At 37.9% G+C, this 21568-nt stretch overlaps 1 protein-coding gene across 4 annotated transcripts in view; it reads left to right on the top strand.

Moving 5' to 3' along the window:
* Nucleotides 1–21568, top strand: part of PDCD10 (programmed cell death 10) — a 56662-nt gene that overhangs the window by 19574 nt on the left and 15520 nt on the right. For all 4 annotated transcript variants that reach the window (XM_054481484.2, XM_054481481.2, XM_054481482.2 and 1 more), the window contains one exon: nucleotides 10667–10720. In XM_054481484.2, coding sequence (XP_054337459.1) covers nucleotides 10667–10720 — 54 coding nt within the window. The remainder of the gene's footprint in view (nucleotides 1–10666; nucleotides 10721–21568) is intronic.

Below are 21568 nucleotides of genomic sequence, written 5' to 3'. Positions count from 1 at the left end.
CAAATCTTTAGCCCATTTTAAAATTGCATTATTAGATTTTTTTTCTTGTACGGTTGTTTGAGTTGTTTATAGATGTTGGTTATTAATGCCTTGTTAGATTGACAGTTTGCAGTTTTCTCCCATTCTGTGGGTTGTCTCTTTGCTTTGCTGATTGTTTCCTTTGTCTGCAGAGCTTTTTAACTTGATGTGGTCCTGTTTGTCCACGTTTCCTTTGGTTGCCTGTGCATGTGGGGTATTATGTAAGAAATTTTTACCCACACTATTGTTCTGGAGGGTTTTGTGGATGTTTTCTTGCAGTAGTTTCATAGTTTGATGATTGAGTTTTAAATCTTTAATCCATTTTGATTTGATTTTTATATATGGCAAGAGATAGGGGTCCACTTTGATTCTTCTACATAGGAATATCCAGTTTTCTGTTCACCATTTATTAAAGAGACTCTTTTCTCCAGTATATGTTCTTGGGACCTTTGTTGTTATTGAGTTCATTGTAGGCATATGCATTGGTTTCAGGGTTCTCTGTTGTGTTCCACTGGTCTTTTTTTTTTTTTTTTTTTTTTGCCAGTAGATGGTGTTTTGGCTACTATAGCTCTGTAGAATAATTTAAAGTCAGGCAGTGTGACTCTTCCAGTTTCATTCTTTTTGGCTATTCTGGGTCTTTTGTGGTTCTATATAAATTTTAGGATTGTTTTTTCTATTTCTGTGAAGAATGTCATTGGTATTTTGCTAGGGATTACATTCAATCTGTAGATTGCTTTGAGTACTGTGGGCATTTTAACAATATTGATTCTTCCAATCCATTAACATAGAATATCTTTGCCTTTTTTGTGTCCAGTTGCCTTCATCAATGTTTTATAGTTTTCATTGTAAAGGTCTTTTAGTTCCTTGGTTAACTTAATTCCTTGGTATTAAATTTTATTTGTGGCTACTGTAAATGGGATTACTTTTTTAAATGTTTTTTTCAGATTGTTCACTGTTGGCATATAGAAATGCTGCTGATTTTTATATGTTGATTTCGTATTCTGCAACTTTACTTAATTTATCTGTTCTAATAGTTTCCTTGTGGACTCTTTAGGTTTCTCCAAATATAAGATCATATCATCTACAAACAAGGATAATTTGACTTCTTCCCTTTCCAATTTGGGTGCCCTTTATTTCTTTCTCTTGTATAGTTTGCTCTAGCTAGGATTTCCAGTACTGTGTTGAATAACGGTGACAGTGGGCATCCTTGTCGTTTACCACATCATAGAGGAAAGGCTTTTTTGAGAGATTTTATCATGAAGGATGTTGAATTGTATCATATGCTTTTTCAGCATCAGCTGAAATGGTCATATGATTTTTGTCCTTCATCCTATTGATAAGATGTATCATCACATTGATTGATTTGCATATGTTGAACCATCCTTGCATCCTGGGATAAATCTTCTTGGTTATGATGAATGATCTTTCTAATGTATTGTTGAATTTGGTTTGTTAGTATTTTGTTGAGGATTTATTTATCAGAGATTGGCCTGTAGTTTTCCTTTTTCGATGTGTCTTTGCCTGGATTTGGTATCAGGGCAATACTGGCTTTGTAAAATGAGTTTGGAAGTATTCCTGCCTCCTCTGTTTTTTGGAATAGTTTGAGTAGGGTTGGTATTGGTTCTTCAAATGTTTGGCAGAATTCAGCAGTGAAGCCATTGAATCCTGGGCTTTTCTTTACTGGGTGATGTTTTTATTACAGCTTTGATTTTGTTACTGGTTATTGGCCTGTTCAGGTTATGGATTTCTTCCTGGTTCAGTCTTGATAAGTGGTATATGTCTGGGAATTTATCCATTTCCTCTAGATTTTTCAATGTATTGCCATACTGTGGCTCATAGTAGCTACTAATGATCCTTTGAGTTTCTGTGGTATCAGTTTGTAATGTCTACCTTTTCATCTCCAATTTTATTTATTTGGGTCTTCTTTTTTTCTTAGTTGGTTTAAAGTTGTGTCAATTTTGCTTATCTTTTCAAAAAACCAAGTTTTTGTTTCATTGATATTTTGTATTTTCTTTGTTTCAATTTCATTTATCTCTGATCTTTATTATTTCTTTTCCTCTACTAATTTTGGGTTTGGTTTGCTCTTTTCTGGTTGTTTAAGATGTGTGTTATTTGAAGTGTTTGTTCTTTTTTGATGTAGGCACTTAAAGCTATAAACTTCCTTAGTACTGCTTTCACCGTATCCCATAGGTTTTGGTATGTTGTGTTTCTGTTATTTGTTTCAAGAAATTTTTCATTTTCTTAAGTTTTTGATTTATCCACGGTTAATTCAGAAGCCTATTGTTTAATTTCCTTGTGTTTGTGTAGTTTCAGAAATTTCTCATTATTTGTTTCTAGTTTTATTTGATTGTGTTTAGAGAAGATGTTTGATACTAGTTGAATGTTTTAAGACTTGTATTGTGACCTAACATATGATCTGTCCTTGAGAATGATCCATGTGCTGGGGAAAAGAATGTGTATTCTACAGCTATTCTATGGAATATTCTGTTTAGGTTCATTTGTTCTATAGTGCAGATTTAGTCTGATGTTTCTTTGTTGATTTTCTGTCTGAAAGATCTGTCCAGTGCTGAAAGTTGGGTGGTGAAGTCTCCAGCTATTATTGTATTTTACTCAGTCTCTCTATTTAGTTCTAATAATATTTGCCGTATATTTCTGGGTACACCAGGATTGGGTGCATATGTATTTACAATTATCATATCCTCTTACTGAATTGACCCCTTTATCATTATATAATGACCTTGTCTCCTTATAATTTTTGTCTTGAAATCTGTTTTGTCTCATACAAATACAGCTGCTCCTACTCTTTTTTTGGTTTCCATTTGCATGGAATATCTTTTTTCGTCTCTTTGAGTTCAGATGTCTTTATAGGTGAAATGTGTTTCTCGCAGGCAACAGGTTGTTCTTGTTTTTTAATCCATTTGCCACTTTTTTTCTTTTGATTAGTTAGTCCATTCACATTCAATGCTATTATTGGTAAGTAAGGACTTACCCCTGCCATTTTGTTACTTGTTTTCTGGTCTTCTCTTCCTTCTTTCCTTCCTTTCTGTCTTCGTTTTAGTGAAGGTGGTTTTCTCTGGTGGTATGTTTTAATTTTTTGCTTTTTATTTTTGGTGTATACATTGTTTTTTGTTCTGAGGTGATCGTAAGGCTTGCAAACACTATCTTATTACCTATTATTTCAAACAGATGTCAGCTTATCACTGATTACATAAATAAGCAAAAAGAAAACTAATAAAATCTCTATACTTCATCACTCTCATTTTTTAGCTTTTGAAATAAGCAAAAAGAAAACTAATCTCTATACTTCATACCTCTCATTTTTTAACTTTTGTCGATTCTCTTTATGTCTTATTGTACGGTTTGTCTTGAAAAGTTGTTATAGTTATTTTTGATTGATTCATCATTAGTCTTTCTACTTAAGAGTAGTTTGCACACCACAATTACAGTATTATAATATTCTGTGTTTTTCTGTGTACTTTACTATTACCAGTGAGTTTTGTACTTTCAGAAGATTTTTTATTGCTCATGAATGTCCTTTTCTTTCAGATCAAAGAACTCCCTTTGTTATTTCTTCTAGGACAAGTCTGGTGTTGATGAAATCTTTCAGCTTTCATTTGTTTGGGAAGGTCTTTATTTCTCCTTCATGTTTGAAGGATATTTTTGTTGGATATTCTAGGATAAAAATTTTTTCCTTCAGCATTTTAAATATATCATACTACTCTCATGGCCTGTAAGGTTTCCACTGAAAAGTCTTCTGCTAGGCAAATTGGAGCTCCATCATATGTTATTTGTTTCTTTATCCTTTATCCTTGACCTTTGGGGGTTTGATTATTAAATGCCTCGACACGGTCTTCTTTGGGTTAAATCTTCTTGGTGTTCTATAACCTTCTTGTACTTAGATATTGATATCTTTCTCTAGGTTTGGGAAATTCTTTGTTATTATCACTTTGAATAAACTTTCTACCCTTATCTCTTTTTCTACCTCCTCTTTAATGCCAATAACTCTTAGGTTCACCATTTTGAGACTATTTTCTAGATCTTGTAGGAGTGTTTAATTCTTATTTTTACTTTTGTCTCCTCTGTGCATTTTCAATAGCCTGTCTTCAAGCTCACTAATTATTTCTTTCACTTGATGCATTCTGCTATTAAGAGGTTGATGAATTCTTCAGTATGCCTATTGCATTTTTCAGTTCTAGAATTTCTGCTTGATTTTACAAAATAATTTCAGTCTCTTTGTTAAATTTGTCTGATAGGATTCTGAATTCTTTCTCTGTGTTATCTTGAATTTCATTGTGTTTCCTCAACACAGTCATTTTGAATTCTCTGTCTGAAAAGTCACATATCTGTGTTTCTCCAGGATTGGTCCCTGGTGCCTTATTTAGTTTGTTTGGTGAGGTCATGTTTTTCTGCATGGTCTTGATGCTTGTGGATGTTCGTTGGTGTCTGGTCATTGAAGAGTTAGGAATTTATTGTAGTCATTGCAGTCCGGGCTTGTTTTTGCCCATCTTTCTTGGGAAGACTTTCTAAGTGTTCGAAGGGACTTGGGCCCCAAGCTCAATAATGCTGTGGTTCTTCCAGTCTCGTAGAGATACCACCGCCTCGGTGGTGTTGACTAAGATCCGGAAGAATTCTCTGGATTTCCAGTCAGAGGGTCTTGTTCTCTTTCCTTACTTTCTCCTGAACAAATGTAGTTTCTTTCTGTCTCTCTGTGCTGAACTTCCTGAAGCTGGGGGAGGGGTGACACCCCTGTCGCCGGCACCTCTGGAATTGCACTGGGTCATACCTAAAGCTAGCACAGCACTGGGTGTGACCCAAGGCCTGCTGTAAACACTACCTGGCTAACACCTATGTTCACTCAAGGCCCTGTGGCTCTACAATCAGCAGGTAGTGAAGCCAGCCAGATTTATGTCCTTCCCTTCAGTATGGTATGTTCCCCAGGCCCCAGATGGTCTGGAGATGCGGTCTGGAGGCCAGAAATTAAGAGTCAAAAACCTTAGAAATCTACCTGGTGTTCTTTCCTACTGTGGCTAAGCTGGCACTGAAAGCACAAGACAAAGTTCTTCCCACTCTTCTCTCTCCTTTCTACAGGCAGAGGAGCCTCTCTCTGTGGTCACTGGCACATGGGGAGTTCTGCTAGGCCACTGTTGATCTCCACTTAAAACCCAAGGGCTCTTCAGTCAGCCTGTGGTGATTGCTGCCGAGCCTGAGCTTCACTCTTCAGGACAATGGGCTCCCCTCTGGGCCAGGACAGGTCTAGAAATGCTGTCCAAAAGCCTAGGCCTGGAATCGGGGACCCCAAAATCCAAACTGGTACCTAAGATGTAAGACAAAATCCCTTTTATATTTCCTTTTGCTTTTTTCAAGCAGGAGTCTCTCACCATAGCCACCACAGTGAGCCAGGAATTTGCTGGGTTTCACCTGAAACCAGCATGTCTGAATCTCAACCAAGGCCTACAGTGACTACCTGGGTATCACTGTTGGTTATTCAGGGCCCAAGTGGTCTTTAGTCAGCAGGCAATGAATCCTGCCAGGATTGGATCCTTCCCTTCAGGGCAGTGAGCTCCATTTTGGCCCAGGGTGTGTCTAGAAATGTCGTCCAGGAGGTAGGGCCTGGAATGTGGTCTCAGTACTCTGCCTGTTGCTTATCCTGCTGTGACTGAGCTGGTATACAAGATAAAAGACACACTCCTGTTGCCTTTACTTGTTGCCTTCCTATCCTGAAGCAGAAGGAAGGAGTCACTTATTGCTGTGAGCTCTGCTGCCTGGGATTGGGGAAGGAGTGACATATCCACTCCCTTGGTCGCCCTGTCTGGTGGGTCACTTGGTTGCATGCTGTCCTAGTCCACTGGCTCTAAGTGCAACACTAAGACATGACCAGGAATTGCAGTCCTTGTGTCCTAGACTGCCTTTCAAGTTTATCTGAGACTCTAGAGCACTTTAGCCCTTGGTAGCAAGGCTTACTCAATTTCCAACCTCTTGGATCGGCGATTCTCCTCTGACCATGTCACGTCCAAATGCTACCTTTTGTGGGTGGCTGCTAGCTGAACCCAGCACACTTTTGCTCTCCACCGTGATTGATCAGCACTGAGTTTAATGCAAAGTCTCCCAGTTGCTGTGCTCTCTCCACCCAAGTGCACATATTCTTTGTCCATGCCACACAGCTGCTATTGCGGGATGGGGGAGGGGTGGCATCAGTGATTCAAGATGGTCTTTCCCACTCTCTTTATTGCCTCTTTCAGCAATATGAAATTAAAACCAGGTACTATGATTGCTCACTGGATTTTTGGTTCTTTGGCAGTGCTTTTTTGTGTGTAGTTGGTAAAATTGGTATTCCTGCAGAGGGGACCATCAATGGAGGCTTTGATTCAGCCATCTTGCTTCGCCTCCTCTCTTAGTTTTATTTTTCCTGTTAAGATAAAATAAACCAGACCTCAAACTTTGAGCATAGTAAACATTCTTCACAATGCAGGTAGGGATTTTATCTACAATCCTACCATCCGGAAGTGATCATAATTAGCATTTTGGGTTTGAATTACTGCTCTTCTTCTTAGTAGGCTATTTAATCTTATCTGTTTCCTTATTTATAAAATGGGGATAAACAGTGGTGTACTTCATTATCTCAACAACTCTGTGAAATAAGTAAGTTGATGTATTGTAAAGTGTTTAAAATAGTACTAGTTATATAGTAAGTGTTAGTTATTGTTGTTAAGGAATCTTGCACATGTATTTCACAGTTTCATATACTTGTAGCCAGTGTTTTAATGGAATATTTTTATAATAGGTGGTTCTGCTTACCTTTTTTGCCAGACAGCTTGGCAGCCCACAGAACTGATTCTTTTAGAAGCATGTGTTGAACTTCACATGTACAAAATACAGCTGATTGCATTTTCTTTCTCTGTGACAGTTCAAAAACTAAGTGACTTCTTGATTCCATTACTTCTGTCTTTCTAGCAAGCTTATTTACTTTTACCTGGCTCACCTCATTTTTATTTGAATTGCAGGAGATGTATTTGAAGTTTTTATTCTTGTAACTTGGCCCAGTTTAGTTCTTTTTAAGAAATAAGATCAACAATCTTTGTTCACTGTGGGTAGGGAGAGGGGCGTGAACATGGAAAAATCAAATCTTGCCTGATTTTGAGGAAGCAAGTAGATTTGTACACAATTCAGAACCAGTTAATCTAATTATTCTGATCTTTAAAACAAACAACAACAAAACACACAGCTTTCACAAAAGTGTGAAAGCAAGAGTCTTTTAAAACTTGAGTAACCAAAGGGCTAAATGGCTTTTTTTTTTTTTTTTTAATTATGGTTTTAGGAAACTTGATGCTGGAAAAGTGTAGAAGAAACTGATACTTTTGGAGAGAGCAAAACAACAAATGTTCTCTCCATGGAATCTGAATTATGTGGAGCTTTTAAAATATTTTTATAAGTGGACCAGAGTAAATTTGCCTAGTTTGTGGTTGATAGTAAGTGTAAGTGTTCTTAAAGGCTATCAACAATAAGTTACAGAAGGAGTTCACAAAACAGTAGGCAGAATGGGGGTTGAGGTAAGACCTCTCCTGTTAGACTTACCCAGCCTATCCATTGTCTCCAAATGTGCTTCAGGAGGCACTTTTCCTTCTCTTTTAGGAGAGATGAAGTATGTTACATACCTTTTCTCTCACTCTGATTCTCTTATTTTCTCTCATTCCTTTACTGGTTACATGGACATACTGTATAACTGAGGCCCAAGCAGTGCTTCTCACTGTCGCGGTATCCATTAATGCAAGGTGCAGTCATATATTCCTCCTTCAGGGGACCCAAAATACAGTGTATGCACTGTCAGTTACTACTAAGAAGGTTATTGTGTTTAATCTTTTTTTTTTTTGAGATGAGAGTCTCGCTCTGTCGCCCAGGCTGGAGTGCAGTGGCGCGATCTCGGCTCACTGCAAGCTCTGCCTCCCAGGTTCACACCATTCTCCTGCTTCAGCCTCCCCAGTAGCTGGGACTACAGGCGCCCGCCACCATGTCCAGCTAATTTTTTTTTGTATTTTTAGTAGAGACTGGGTTTCACCTTGTTAGCCAGGACGGTCTCGATCTCCTGGCCTCGTGATCCGCCTGCTTCGGCCTCCCAGAGTGCTGGGATTACAGACGTGAGCCACCATGCCCAGCCTTACTGTGTTTATTCTTTAGAGTTACCCTAGCCAAAGACGTTATCCCTAAAGCTCAGAAAGTGCTGGACTCTAAAGAGACTGAAAACAAAGTGGAAATTCTTTTCTTTTCTAAATTTACATGAAATCATTACATTCCATGTGTTACAAACCCTGAAGAAACTTGTAAGTGGGAGAACTCCCCAGGAGGATGATTTTAAGAGGCCGGAACACACTTTTTAAAGATCAGTTCAAATCCCGTGTTTATAAAGACTTCTTTCTGTTTCAACTGATGGCAATCACTCCACTTTTCATATAGCTGCTTCACGTTGTGCATGTAGGAACTCAAGTACATGGTAGGAACTCAAGAATATGTCGGTCCTTAAAGAACCAGGTTGAAGAGATTCAGTGACAGGGTGGACTCCAGTCTGGAAGAGTGAGTACAGGGCGTCAGGGTAGCATTGGTGGCTTGTATACAGGATTCAGAGTCAAACTGAGTTTCTTCCTTTGTAAAATGGAGAAGATAACATATCTTGCTAGCTAACTAGTACAGGCTGAAATTATAAATAGATTTAAGAACAGTTTAGATATATTTATGGATAAGAGATTAAATTCAGTTCAAACAATAGACATATGCCTGGTACTGTCCTGGACACCATGAATATATCAATACCATATGAGTAAGAAAGCCTTTTGACTTTATTGTAAGGCCTGTGGGTATATGCAGTCATGTGGCACATAACATTTCAGTCAGTGGTAGATGGATGGCATATATGATGGTTGTCCCATAAGATTATAATTGAGCAGAAAAATTCTTCTCACCAAGTGATGTTAAAGCCATTGTTCATTGTAGCACAACACATTACCTCTTTTATGTTTACATACACAAATACATTGTGTTACAGTTGCCTATAGTAGTCCAGTAAACATCAGGTTCGTAGCCTAGACATAGTAGGCTGTATCATACAGCCTAGGTGTGTGGTAGGCTATCCCTGTAGGTTTATGTCAGTACACTCTGTGTTGTCCACATAATGATGAAATTACCTAATGACATGTTTCTCAAAACTTATCCATCCCCATCATTAAGCGATGCATGACTGCAGTGTATCTCCAAGTGACTCCCAGCAGAATTTTGGTGAAGTGCTTCTCAGCTCACAGATTTTTGATTTAGTATATGTCTGACCTTCCTGTGACTTATTCTTTTTGTAAGGTTCACATAATTAAAATGAGTCTAGAAATCTAGAGTTGCTGATATCTAAGATAATCTTGTTAGCTCTTCATGAACTTTCTGGGCACTTTTACTTGTTTGGATCCTTTCACATACCATTCAGGGCTATACAGAATGAACTAATAACGCTGATACTTGAAAGCACACAGCTGACTCAGACGTTTTTAAAAGAGGTCAGAGTGTGGTGTAAACCTAAGTAAGGAAATGGGTTCCTATCAAAACGGAAACATACATTCTTTATGTCTGTCCCTGCCTCTCTTGAATGACAAGAACTTGAGATCTAATGAGCTATATTGTTATTTTAATCTTAGTAATAGTCACTATAATTATATTAATTACTTGGAAGTAGGAAACTTTTTTCATATTTTGGAAACATATCTTTGTTAATTATGAACTACTTATATAGTTATTTCTTTCTACATTTGTTTACTGGGCTCTTTATGCCTTTTTTATCTACTGAGGCAATATTAGATTTTATAAGATTTGTTAGAAGTCATGTTAAATATTAAGCTAAATGGTTCATTGTTTTTTGGCAGATAAATTACCTTGTCAGATTCTGTTGCTTTTGCTTTGTGCTTAAAGTTAGTAATTTGTAGGGAGATAAGGTTCTTGGCATTTGTAACTGTCTTGTTTAGAAAATAAATTGATTTAACGTGTTAGAGATCCCATACAGGAGATTTCTGAAGCAAAACTTATACTTCTGTTGCCTCAAGGGAAGACTTTATTGCATAATATGATATATGTTCATAAGGTTTGTGTAGAAATATTCTACTTGGTAAAAATCTATATAGGTTACATTGTTTCCAGTTTAATATTGTCCCAAGTAAAAAATATATACAATTGAGTTTTATTGGGTTAACTAGCTCAATCCTTAAGGACTGAAAAAATAAGAATTTAACAGAAGCTAGGTTTTTTAAGCCTGGCAGTTAACTCTTTACAAATGGAATTATTTTTATGAAATTATGAAATTCTGTGCCTTTGGTTCGCTGAAAACTGAATTAATGTGTGTAGTAAGGATGTTAATCTTTTGAAATTATAAACCTCACATATTTGATATAAAAATTAAAAGCATATGGGTTGCTTTTAATTTTTTTATAAAAAATTAAGGACATATATTTTTTCATTGAAAATTTTGATAGCCTAATTGAAGAATTACGGTGATGTACAATTGTTAACAAGAATGTTGATTAAATGTTTAATGTGTTCATGTGATTGCTACAGAATGGAATCTCAGAAATGTGCTTTTTCCAAGAAAGTTGATATTCATAATAATTTAAAATTTTTATTGCAGCTAGAAAGAGTAAATCTGTCTGCAGCCCAGACACTGAGAGCCGCTTTCATTAAGGTGAGGTGCAAATAATTTACTATGATTATTAAAGTGTATGTTCTTTGTAAATATAAGTACATGTGATGGTTGCCAGTTTATTTTCTTTTAGGGAAAGCCTTTTTAGCCATCTTATGCCTGTTTTACTATATTCCATAAAGCTTTAAACACTTCCAAAAGATAAACTAGAACAAATGTTATTTCGTTCGCATTCATCTTTTCATCACTTTGTGCTTTTGAAACTGAGTTTTTCAGAGTGTTCTCTCCTTAGCTGTAGATTATATTTTTGAGATTTTTTTTTTCTATTATTTGACCTTTTGAAAACTTATATGGCTGGGCATGGTGATTCATGAGGCTTGTCATCCCAACACTTTGAGAGGTTGAGGCAGGAGGATCACTTGAGACCTGGAGCTCAAGACCAGCCTGGGCAGTATAGCGAGACCCTGTATCTACAGAAAATAAAAATATTAGCCAGGCATGGTGGTGCGTGCCTGTCATACTTGCTACTCAGGAGGCTGAGGCAGGAGGATTGCTAGAGCCTAGGAGTTTGAGGTTACAGTGAGCCATGATCATGCTGCTGTGATCCAGCCTGGGTAACAGAGCAAGACCCTGTCTCAAAATAAAGTAAAAATTTAAAAGTATTTGTAAAAGTGTAACTTGAAAGGTATTCTTTCTATTGTTTAATTATAGAACATGAGTCTAAAAAATGTTTTTCAGTGGGAAAGTAATACCTTCAAATATAGTGAATTAAATATACTTTGAGGATATACAGTTAAGTTACTTAAAATAAATGTTTTTCTTGTCTTTAGACCTGAGCTGTTCAGTGGGTTATCACTAGCCACATGTTGCTTTTGAGCATTTAAAATAAGACTAGGTCAGGGGGAGGAGCCAAGATGGCTGAATAGGAACAGCTCCGGTTTACAGCTCCCAGCGTGAGCGACGCAGAAGATGGGTGATTTCTGCATTTCCATCTGAGGTACCAGGTTCATCCCACTAGGGAGTGCCAGACAGTGGGCGCAGGTCAGTGGGTGCGTGCACCGTGCGCGAGCTGAAGAAGGGCGAGGCATTGCGTCACTCGGGAAGTGCAGGGAGTCAGGGAGTTCCCTTTCCTAGTCAAAGGAAGGAGTGACAGACGGCACCTGGAAAATCGGGTCACTCCCACCCGAATACTGCGCTTTTCCGACGGGCTTAAAAAACGGCGCACCAGGAGATTATATCCCGCACCTGGCTCAGAGGGTCCTACGCCCACAGAGTATCACTGATTGCTAGCACAGCAGTCTGAGATCAAAGTGCAAGGTGGCATCGAGGGCTGGGGGAGGGGCACCCGCCATTGCCCATGCTCCCTTAGGTAAACAAAGCAGTTGGAAGCTCGAACCCGGTGGAGCCCACCACAGCTCAAGGAGGCCTGCCTGCCTCTGTATGCTCCACCTCTGGGGGCAGGGCACAGACAAACAAACAGACAGCAGTAACCTCTGCAGACTTAAATGTCCCTGTCTGACAGCTTTGAAGAGAGCAGTGGTTCTCCCAGCATGCAGCTGGAGATCTGAGAACAGGCAGACTGCCTCCTCAAGTGGGTCCCTGACCCCTGACCCCTGAGCAGTCTAGCTGGGAGGCACCCCCCAGTAGGGGCAGACTGACACCTCACACGGCCGGGTACTCCAGCAGACCTGCAGCTGAGGGTCCTGTCTGTTAGAAGGAAAACTAACAAACAGAAAGGACATGCACACCAAAAACCCATCTGTACATCACCATCATCAAAGACCAAAAGTAGATAAAACCACAAAGATGGGGAAAAAACAGAGCAGAAAAACTGGAAACTCTAAAAAGCAGAGCGCCTCTCCTCCTCCAAAGGAACGCAGTTCCTCACCATCAACAGAACAAAGCTGGACGGAGAATGACTTTGACGAGCTGAGAGAAGGCTTCAGACGATCAAATTACTCCGAGCTACGGGAGGATATTCAAACCAAAAGCAAAGAAGTTGAAAACTTTGAAAAAAATTTAGACGAATGTATAACTAGAATAACCAATACAGAGAAGTGCTTAAAGGAGCTGATGGAGCTGAAAACCAAGGCTCGAGAACTACGTGAAGAATGCAGAAGCCTCAGGAGCCGATGCGATCAACTGGAAGAAAGGGTATCAGCGATGGAAGATGAAATAAATGAAGCGAGAAGGGAAGTTTAGAGAAAAAAGAATAAAAAGAAACGAGCAAAGCCTCCAAGAAATATGGGACTATGTGAAAAGATCAAATCTACGTCTGATTGGTGTACCTGAAAGTGACGAGGAGAATGGAAACAAGTTGGAAAACACTTGGCAGGATATTATCCAGGAGAACTTCCCCAATCTAGCAAAGCAGGCCAACATTCAGATTCAGGAAATACAGAGAATGCCACAAAGGTACTCCTCGAGAAGAGCAACTCCAAGACACATAATTGTCAGATTCACCAAAGTTGAAATGAAGGAAAAAATGTTAAGGGCAGCCAGAGAGAAAGGTCGGGTTACCTACAAAGGGAAGCCCATCAGACTAACAGCGGATCTCTCGGCAGAAACTCTACAAGCCAGAAGAGAGTGGGGGCCAATATTCAACATTCTTAAAGAAAAGAATTTTCAACCCAGAATTTCATATCCTGCCAAACTAAGCTTCATAAGTGAAGGAGAAATAAAGTACTTCACAGACAAGCAAATGCTGAGAGATTTTGTCACCACCAGGCCTGCCCTAAAAGAGCTCCTGAAGGAAGCACTAAACATGGAAAGGCACAACCAATACCAGCCGCTGCAAAATCATGCCAAAATGTAAAGACCATTGAGAATAGGAAGAGACGGCATCAACTAACGAGCAAAATAACCAGCTAACATCATAATGACAGGATCAAATTCACACATAACAATATTAACTTTAAATGTAAATGGACTAAATGCTCCAATTAAAAGACACAGACTGGCAAATTGGATAAAGAGTCAAGACCCATCAGTGTGCTGTATTCAGGAAACTCATCTCACGTGCAGAGACACACATAGGCTCAAAATAAAAGGATGGAGGAAGATCTACCAAGCAAATGGAAAGCAAAAAAAGGCAGTGGTTGCAATCCTAGTCTCTGATAAAGCAGACTTTAAACCAACAAAGATCAAGAGACAAAGAAGGCCATTACATAATGGTAAAGGGATTAATTCAACAAGAAGAGCTAACTATCCTAAATATATATGCACCCAATATAGGAGCACCCAGATTCATAAAGCAAGTCTTGAGTGACCTACAAAGAGACTTAGACTCCCACACATTAATAATGGGAGACTTTAACACCCCACTGTCAGCATTAGACAGATCAACGAGACGGAAAGTCAACAAGGATACCCAGGAATTGAACTCAGCTCTGCACCAAGCAGACCTAATAGACATCTACAGAACTCTCCACCCCAAATCAACAGAATATACATTTTTTTCAGCACCACATCACACCTATTCCAAAATTGACCACATACTTGGAAGTAAAGCTCTCCTCAGCAAATGTAAAAGAACAGAAATTATAACAAACTATCTCTCAGATCACAGTGCCATCAAGCTAGAACTCAGGATTAAGAAACTCACTCAAAACTGCTCAACTACATGGAAACTGAACAACCTGCTCCTGAATGACTACTGGGTACATAACAAAATGAAGGCAGAAATAAAGATGTTCTTTGAAACCAACGAGAACCAAGACACAACATACCAGAATCTCTGGGATGCATTCAAAGCAGTGTGTAGAGGGAAATTTATAGCACTAAATGCCCACAAGAGAAAGCAGGAAAGATCCAAAATTGACACCCTAACATCACAATTAAAAGAACTAGAAAAGCAAGAGCAAACACATTCAAAAGCAAGCAGAAGGCAAGAAATAACTAAAATCAGAGCAGAACCGAAGGAAATAGAGACAAAAAAAACCCTTCAAAAAATTAATGAATCCAGGAGCTGGTTTTTTGAAAGGATCAACAAAATTGATAGACCGCTAGCAAGACTAATAAAGAAAAAAAGAGAGAAGAATCAAATAGATGCAATAAAAAATGATAAAGGGGATATCACCACCGATCCCACAGAAATACAAATTACCATCAGAATACTACAAACACCTCTATGCAAATAAACTAGAAAATCTAGAAGAAATGGATAAATTGCTCGACACATACACTCTCCCAAGACTGAACCAGGAAGAAGTTGAATCTCTGAATAGACGAATAACAGGAGCTGAAATTGTGGCAATAATCAATAGCTTACCAACCAAAAAGAGTTCAGGACCAGATGGATTCACAGTTGAATTCTACCAGAGGTACAAGGAGGAACTGGTACCATTCCTTCTGAAACTATTCCAATCAACAGAAAAAGAGGGAATCCTCCCTAACTCATTTTATGAGGCCAGCATCATCCTGATACCAAAGCCGGGCAGAGACACAACCAAAAAAGAGAATTTTAGACCAATATCCTTGATGAACATTGATGCAAAAATCCTCAATAAAATACTGGCAAACAGAATCCAGCAGCACATCAAAAAGCTTATCCACCATGATCAAGTGGGCTTCATCCCTGCGATGCAAGGCTGGTTCAATATACGCAAATCAATAAATGTAATCCAGCATATAAACAGAACCAAAGACAAAAACCACATGATTATCTCAATAGATGCAGAAAAGGCCTTTGACAAAATTCAACAACCCTTCATGCTAAAAACTCTCAATAAATTAGGTATTGATGGGACATATCTCAAACTAATAAGAGCTATCTATGACAAACCCACAGCCAATATCATACTGAATGGGCAAAAACTGGAAGCATTCCCTTTGAAAACTGGCACAAGACAGGGATGCCTCTCTCACCACTCCTATTCAACATAGTGTTGGAAGTTCTGGCCAGGGCAATTAGGCAGGAGAAGGAAATAAAGGGTATTCAATTAGGAAAAGAGGAAGTCAAATTGTCCCTGTTTGCAAACGACATGATTGTATATCTAGAAAACCCCATTGTCTCAGCCCAAAATCTCCTTAAGCTGATAAGCAACTTCAGCAAAGTCTCAGGATACAAAATCAATGTACAAAAATCACAAGCAATCTTATACACCAATAACAGACAAACAGAGAGCCAAATCATGAGTGAACTCCCATTCACAATTGCTTCAAAGAGAATAAAATACCTAGGAATCCAGCTTACAAGGGACGTGAAGGACCTCTTCAAGGAGAACTACAAACCACTGCTCAATGAAATAAAAGAGGATAAAAACATTACAAGGGACGTGAAGGACCTCTTCAAGGAGAACTACAAACCACTGCTCAATGAAATAAAAGAGGATACAAACAAATGGAAGAACATTCCATGCTCATGGGTAAGAAGAATCAATATCGTGAAAATGGCCATACTGCCCAAGGTAATTGATAGATTCAGTGCCATCCCCATGAAGCTACCAATGACTTTATTCACAGAATTGGAAAAAAACTACTTTAAAGTTCATATGGAACCAAAAAAGAGCCTGCATCGCGAAGTCAGTCCTAAGCCAAAAGAACAAAGCTGGAGGCATCACGCTACCTGACTTCAACCTGTACTACAAGGCTACAGTAACCAAAACAGCATGGTACTGGTACCAAAACAGAGATATAGATCAATGGAACAGAACAGAGCCCTCAGAAATAACGCCGCATATCTACAACTATCTGATCTTTGACAAACCTGAGAAAAACAAGCAATGGGGAAAGGATTCCCTATTTAATAAATGGTGCTGGGAAAACTGGCTAGCCATATGTAGAAAGCTGAAACTGGATCCCTTCCTTACACCTTACACAAAAATCAATTCAAGATGGATTAAAGACTTAAATGTTAGACATAAAACCATAAAAACCCTAGAAGAAAACCTAGGCATTACCATTCAGGACATAGGCATGGGCAAGGACTTCATGTCTAAAACACCAAAAGCAATGGCAACAAAAGCCAAAGTTGACAAATGGGATCTAATTAAACTAAAGAGTTTCTGCACAGCAAAAGAAACTACCATCAGAGTGCACAGGCAACCTACAAAATGGGAGAAAATTTTCACACCCTCCTCATCTGACAGAGGGCTAATATCCAGAATCTACAATGAACTCCAACAAATTTACAAGAAAAAAACAACCCCATCAAAAAGTGGGCAAAGGACATGAACAGACACTTCTCAAAAGAAGACATTTATGCAGCCAAAAAACACATGAAAAAATGCTCACCATCACTGGCCATCAGAGAAATGCAAATCAAAACCACAATGAGATACCATCTCACACCAGTTAGAATGGCAATCATTAAAAAGTCAGGAAACAACAGATGCTGGAGAGGATGTGGAGAAATAGGAACACTTTTACACTGTTGGTGGGACTGTAAACTAGTTCAACCATTGTGGAAATCAGTGTGGCGATTCCTCAGGGATCTAGAACCAGAAATACCATTTGACTCAGCCATCCTATTACTGGGTATATACCCAAAGGACTATAAATCATGCTGCTATAAAGACACATGCACACGTATGTTTATTGCGGCACTATTCACAATAGCAAAGACTTGGAACCAACCCAAATGTCCAACAATGATAGACTGGATTAAGAAAATGTGGCACATATACACCATGGAATACTATGCAGCCATAAAAAATGATGAGTTCATGTCCTTTGTAGGGACATGGATGAAATTGGAAATCATCATTCTTAGTAAACTATCGCAAGAACAAAAAACCAAACACCGCATATTCTCACTCATAGGTGGGAATTGAACAATGAGAACACATGGACACAGGAGGGGGAACATCACACTCTAGGGACCGTTGTGGGGTGGGGGGAGGTGGGAGGGATAGCATTGGGAGATACACCTAATGCTAGATGACGAGTTAGTGGGTGCAGCGCACCAGCATGGCACATGTATACATGTGTAACTAACCTGCACATTGCGCACATGTACCCTAAAACCTAAAATATAATAATAATACATTTAAAAAAAAAAAAAAGACTAGGTCAGATCAAGATATGTTCGAAGTTAAAATACAGATTTTGAAGACTTCATATAAGAAAAAGAAAGTGAACTAGCTTAGTAATAAGTATTTTATAATGATTACATGTTGAAATAATATTTTGGATGTACTATTAAAATAATTTTACCTGTGTCTTTTTACTTTTTTTTAAATGTGGCCGTTTAATATTACATAGGTAGCTCATAGTTGTTGCTGATATTACATTTCTGTTGTACAGCCCTACTCTAGAGACTTACTGTACATGTTGAATGCATTCTTTAATATAAAACTTTTATCTGGTCCTCCATCCCAAATACATATCATGGTGCCCAAAACTTTAATTTTGATTTTTGTATTCCTTCCCATCAGTAGCTTAAATAACCTGTGTTTTAGGTAAAGTATTTTAATGTTTAAATGTGGAATACATTTATATTTTAATTGGAGTTGAAACTATAAGCCCATTCTGCTTTATTTCTTCCATGTCACACAAGTTTATTGATAACACTCTTTTCTGGTAGCACAGGTCATGTCACTAGGTATCTCATATTACCATAATAATCTACATTACATATGTTAGAATAGAGCTGTTTTGATTTAATATTCTGTGATTCAAGGTGAGTACATATATATTTAATAGTTTCATTAAATTGCATCCTGCCAAATCATTGGGTTAATGAAGCAACACCTTAGTCATTTTCTTTTTTTTTTTATTGTTGTTGTTTTCTTCTTTGAGTGTCAGTTTGGCTTTTGAATGGCATATTTGGTCATTAGGGAGGCATGATGCTATCTTAAGCATTTTTGTGGCCTAAAGAAGAAGGAAAAGTAATCTGTACCGTAGTATTGCTAAGAGAAAAGTCAATATTTCAGCTTTTCTAATGCCAAGAACAGAGAGAAGAAGACCCTGTCCGAAGGAGTAGATAGTATCTTCAATGACATTCATAAAATAAAATAATAAATTTCATGAGAGTTTTTCTTGTAACATCCTAACATATAAGCTAATTATCTAACACTTAAGTACAATTATGTGACTGTGATAGATGTGGTTTGATCCATGGATAAAGTTTGTTGTCCATGGCATAGATTACTTATTTTGGAAGAAAACAAAGTCACCAATTTTGCATGGATGTATTTTTAATTATCACATTTAGTTTCTTACATTTCAAGTGAAATTGAAGGAGGACGTGTTAAAAATGTAAAGATGTTTGTATTTTTTTAATTACAACTTTTGAAAAAGATGAAAGAAACCTCACTAGTCATAAAATCTTTTATATTCATACTTCCAATTATTGGTCCACAACAACAATAATTTTCATCATAGTTTTTGTTACTTGGAGGAAAAAGAGGATTAAAATAGTTTTTCCCAAGATAATACTATTGAATATTTTAATGTATATACAGTTAACCTTTGAACAGTGTGGAGGTTAGAGGTGCTGACCCCCTGTAGAGTTGAAGATTTGAGTATAAGTTTTGACTTCCAAAAGTCTTAACTACTAAAAGCCTACTGTTGACCAGAACATCTTACTGGTAGAAAAAAACAGTTGATTAACATATATTTTGTGTATCCTATACATTACATACTGTATTCTTAAAGTCACAGAAAAGAAAATGTTATTAAGAAAATCATAAGAGAAAATATATTATTTATTAAGTGGAAGTGGATCATCATAAGGTCTGCATCCTTGTCATTTTCACATTGAGTAGGCTGAGGAGGAGGAAGAAGAGAAGGGGTTGGTCTTGCTAGCTCAGGGATGTCAGAAGTAGAGAAGGTGAATGGGGAGGCAAGAGAGGCAGGCACACTTAGTGTAACTTTACAGAAATATGTTTAATTTCTGACTTATTTAGTTTTTCATTTCTCTAAAAATGTTTCTGTACAGTACCAGTCTTCCAACATTTGCTTTAGTTTCAGTGCTCATATCAGAGAAGGGTCCATGTCATAAAGCAGCCTTGAATAAACAGAACTCTTCTGCTGGATTGTCTAATTCCACTTGTTTTCTGGCACTCCTTTGTCTTCTCCCTCATTGTCTATTAGCTCTTAAATTTCTCTGATATCCATATCTTGAAACCCTTCATCCTCTACCATTTTTTTTTTTTTTTTTTTACCATATCTACAATCTCTTTCATGATTTCCATGGCTCTGTTGTAAATCCTGTGGAGTCATGCACAACATGTGGACACAGTTTTCTCCAGCAGAAATTTATTGTTTTAGGCTCGATGGGTTTTTCTATAACAACAATAGCATCAATGGCGTAATTCTTCCAGACATTCATGGTATTCTTTCTACCAAAGATTGTTGACAGCCCTTTCCATAGAGGCCTTATGGTTCCATGTATAATGAGCCTTAAAGGTTCTTGATCCCCTGATGTAGAGGCTGATTTAGAGTTGTGGTGTTTTGGGACAAGTAGGCCACTTTGATGCCTTTCAGTGTTGAACTCATGGGGTTCTGGGAGGCAAGGGACATTATCCAGCATCAGAAGAATTTTTTTGAACAACAGTAATAATAAAAGAAAGGCTAGGCACAGAGGCCCGTGCCTTGTAATCCTAGCACTTTGGGAGGCCGAAGTGTGAGGCCAGAGGCCAGAAGTTCAAGACCAGCCTAGGCAACATAGGAAGACCTTGTGTCTAATTAAATATACATATACATATATATATGTGTGTATGTATATGTAGATATCTCTGATATCTATATATATATATATCTGATATCTCAATATATATCTGGTATCTATAGATCTGTCTATATAGAGATATATAGGTATCTCTATAGATACATATACACAATCAGAAGAACTTTAAAAGACCATACCTGACTGCCAAGATGCTTTCTAACTGCAGGAACAAAACATTGATGGTACCAGTCTAGAACAAGGTTCTCTTTGTCTAGGTCTTCTTGTATGACCACAAGACTGGAAGCTGGTGTTTTTCTTCTCCCTTCAAGGCTCGAGGGTTTAGCAGCATTATAAATAAGGATAGTCCTGATCATAAACTAAACTTCATTTGCACAGAACAGTAGAGTTGTCCTATCCCTTCCTGCCTTAAATTCTTTTGCTCACTTCTCTGCTTTACTAATAAGTATTCTTTGTGGCTATTTTTTCCTTCAGAATGGGGCACTTTGATCTGTATTAAAAACCTTTTCAGGCAGATATTTTTTTCCTCAAAGATTTTCTTAATGGTTTGTGGGTACTTATTTGCTGCCTCTTGGTCATCAGAATCTGGGTCTCCTGTTATCTTGACATTTTTTAAGCAAAACGTCTTTCTAAAATTATCAAACTATCCTTGGCTGGCATTAAATTCTTCAGCTTTAGACTTTCCTTTTGCTTTAAGTTGTCATAGAATGACTTTGCTTTTTCTTGAATCATATTAGGGTCTATAGGTGTGCCTTTCTTATAGATATCCTGCACCCACATAAAAGCTGCATTTTCAACAGGAGACAAAAAGGTATTTTACAAAACATGCAAGGTTTTTGTACCTGCTATGTAGCTGCAGCAATGGCTTTGTTTCATGAATTTCCTTTTTTTTTTTTTTTTCTGACGGTGAGTCTTAGGCTGTATTCAAGCAATTCAGTATCATGCAATTCACCTTCTTGTAATGTCATGACTTTACTTCTTGAGCACACTTCCAACATCACTAGTGGCACTTTGTTGGGTCCCATGGTATTATTCCATGTTTAGAGTATTGCACTAAACACGATGAAAAAAATATGTGAGGGCTGGGAGGTATTACTTTGTACTGGTATGTGCAGTTTGCTGGAGAGATGAACTGTTCACATGGAGATGATTAGAGTCACACGGCATTTTAATCATATACTTACTAATACTTGAACTCACTGCAGTAGCAACAGGAGGTGGCTTCAAAATTATTACATATACATATGTACTACAGTTAA

Source organism: Pongo pygmaeus, chromosome 2, assembly GCF_028885625.2.
Source record: "Pongo pygmaeus isolate AG05252 chromosome 2, NHGRI_mPonPyg2-v2.0_pri, whole genome shotgun sequence".
Lineage (NCBI taxonomy): Eukaryota > Metazoa > Chordata > Mammalia > Primates > Hominidae > Pongo > Pongo pygmaeus.
The sequence above is the reverse complement of the archived record's forward strand: the minus strand, read 5'-3'. Positions and strand labels throughout refer to the sequence as shown.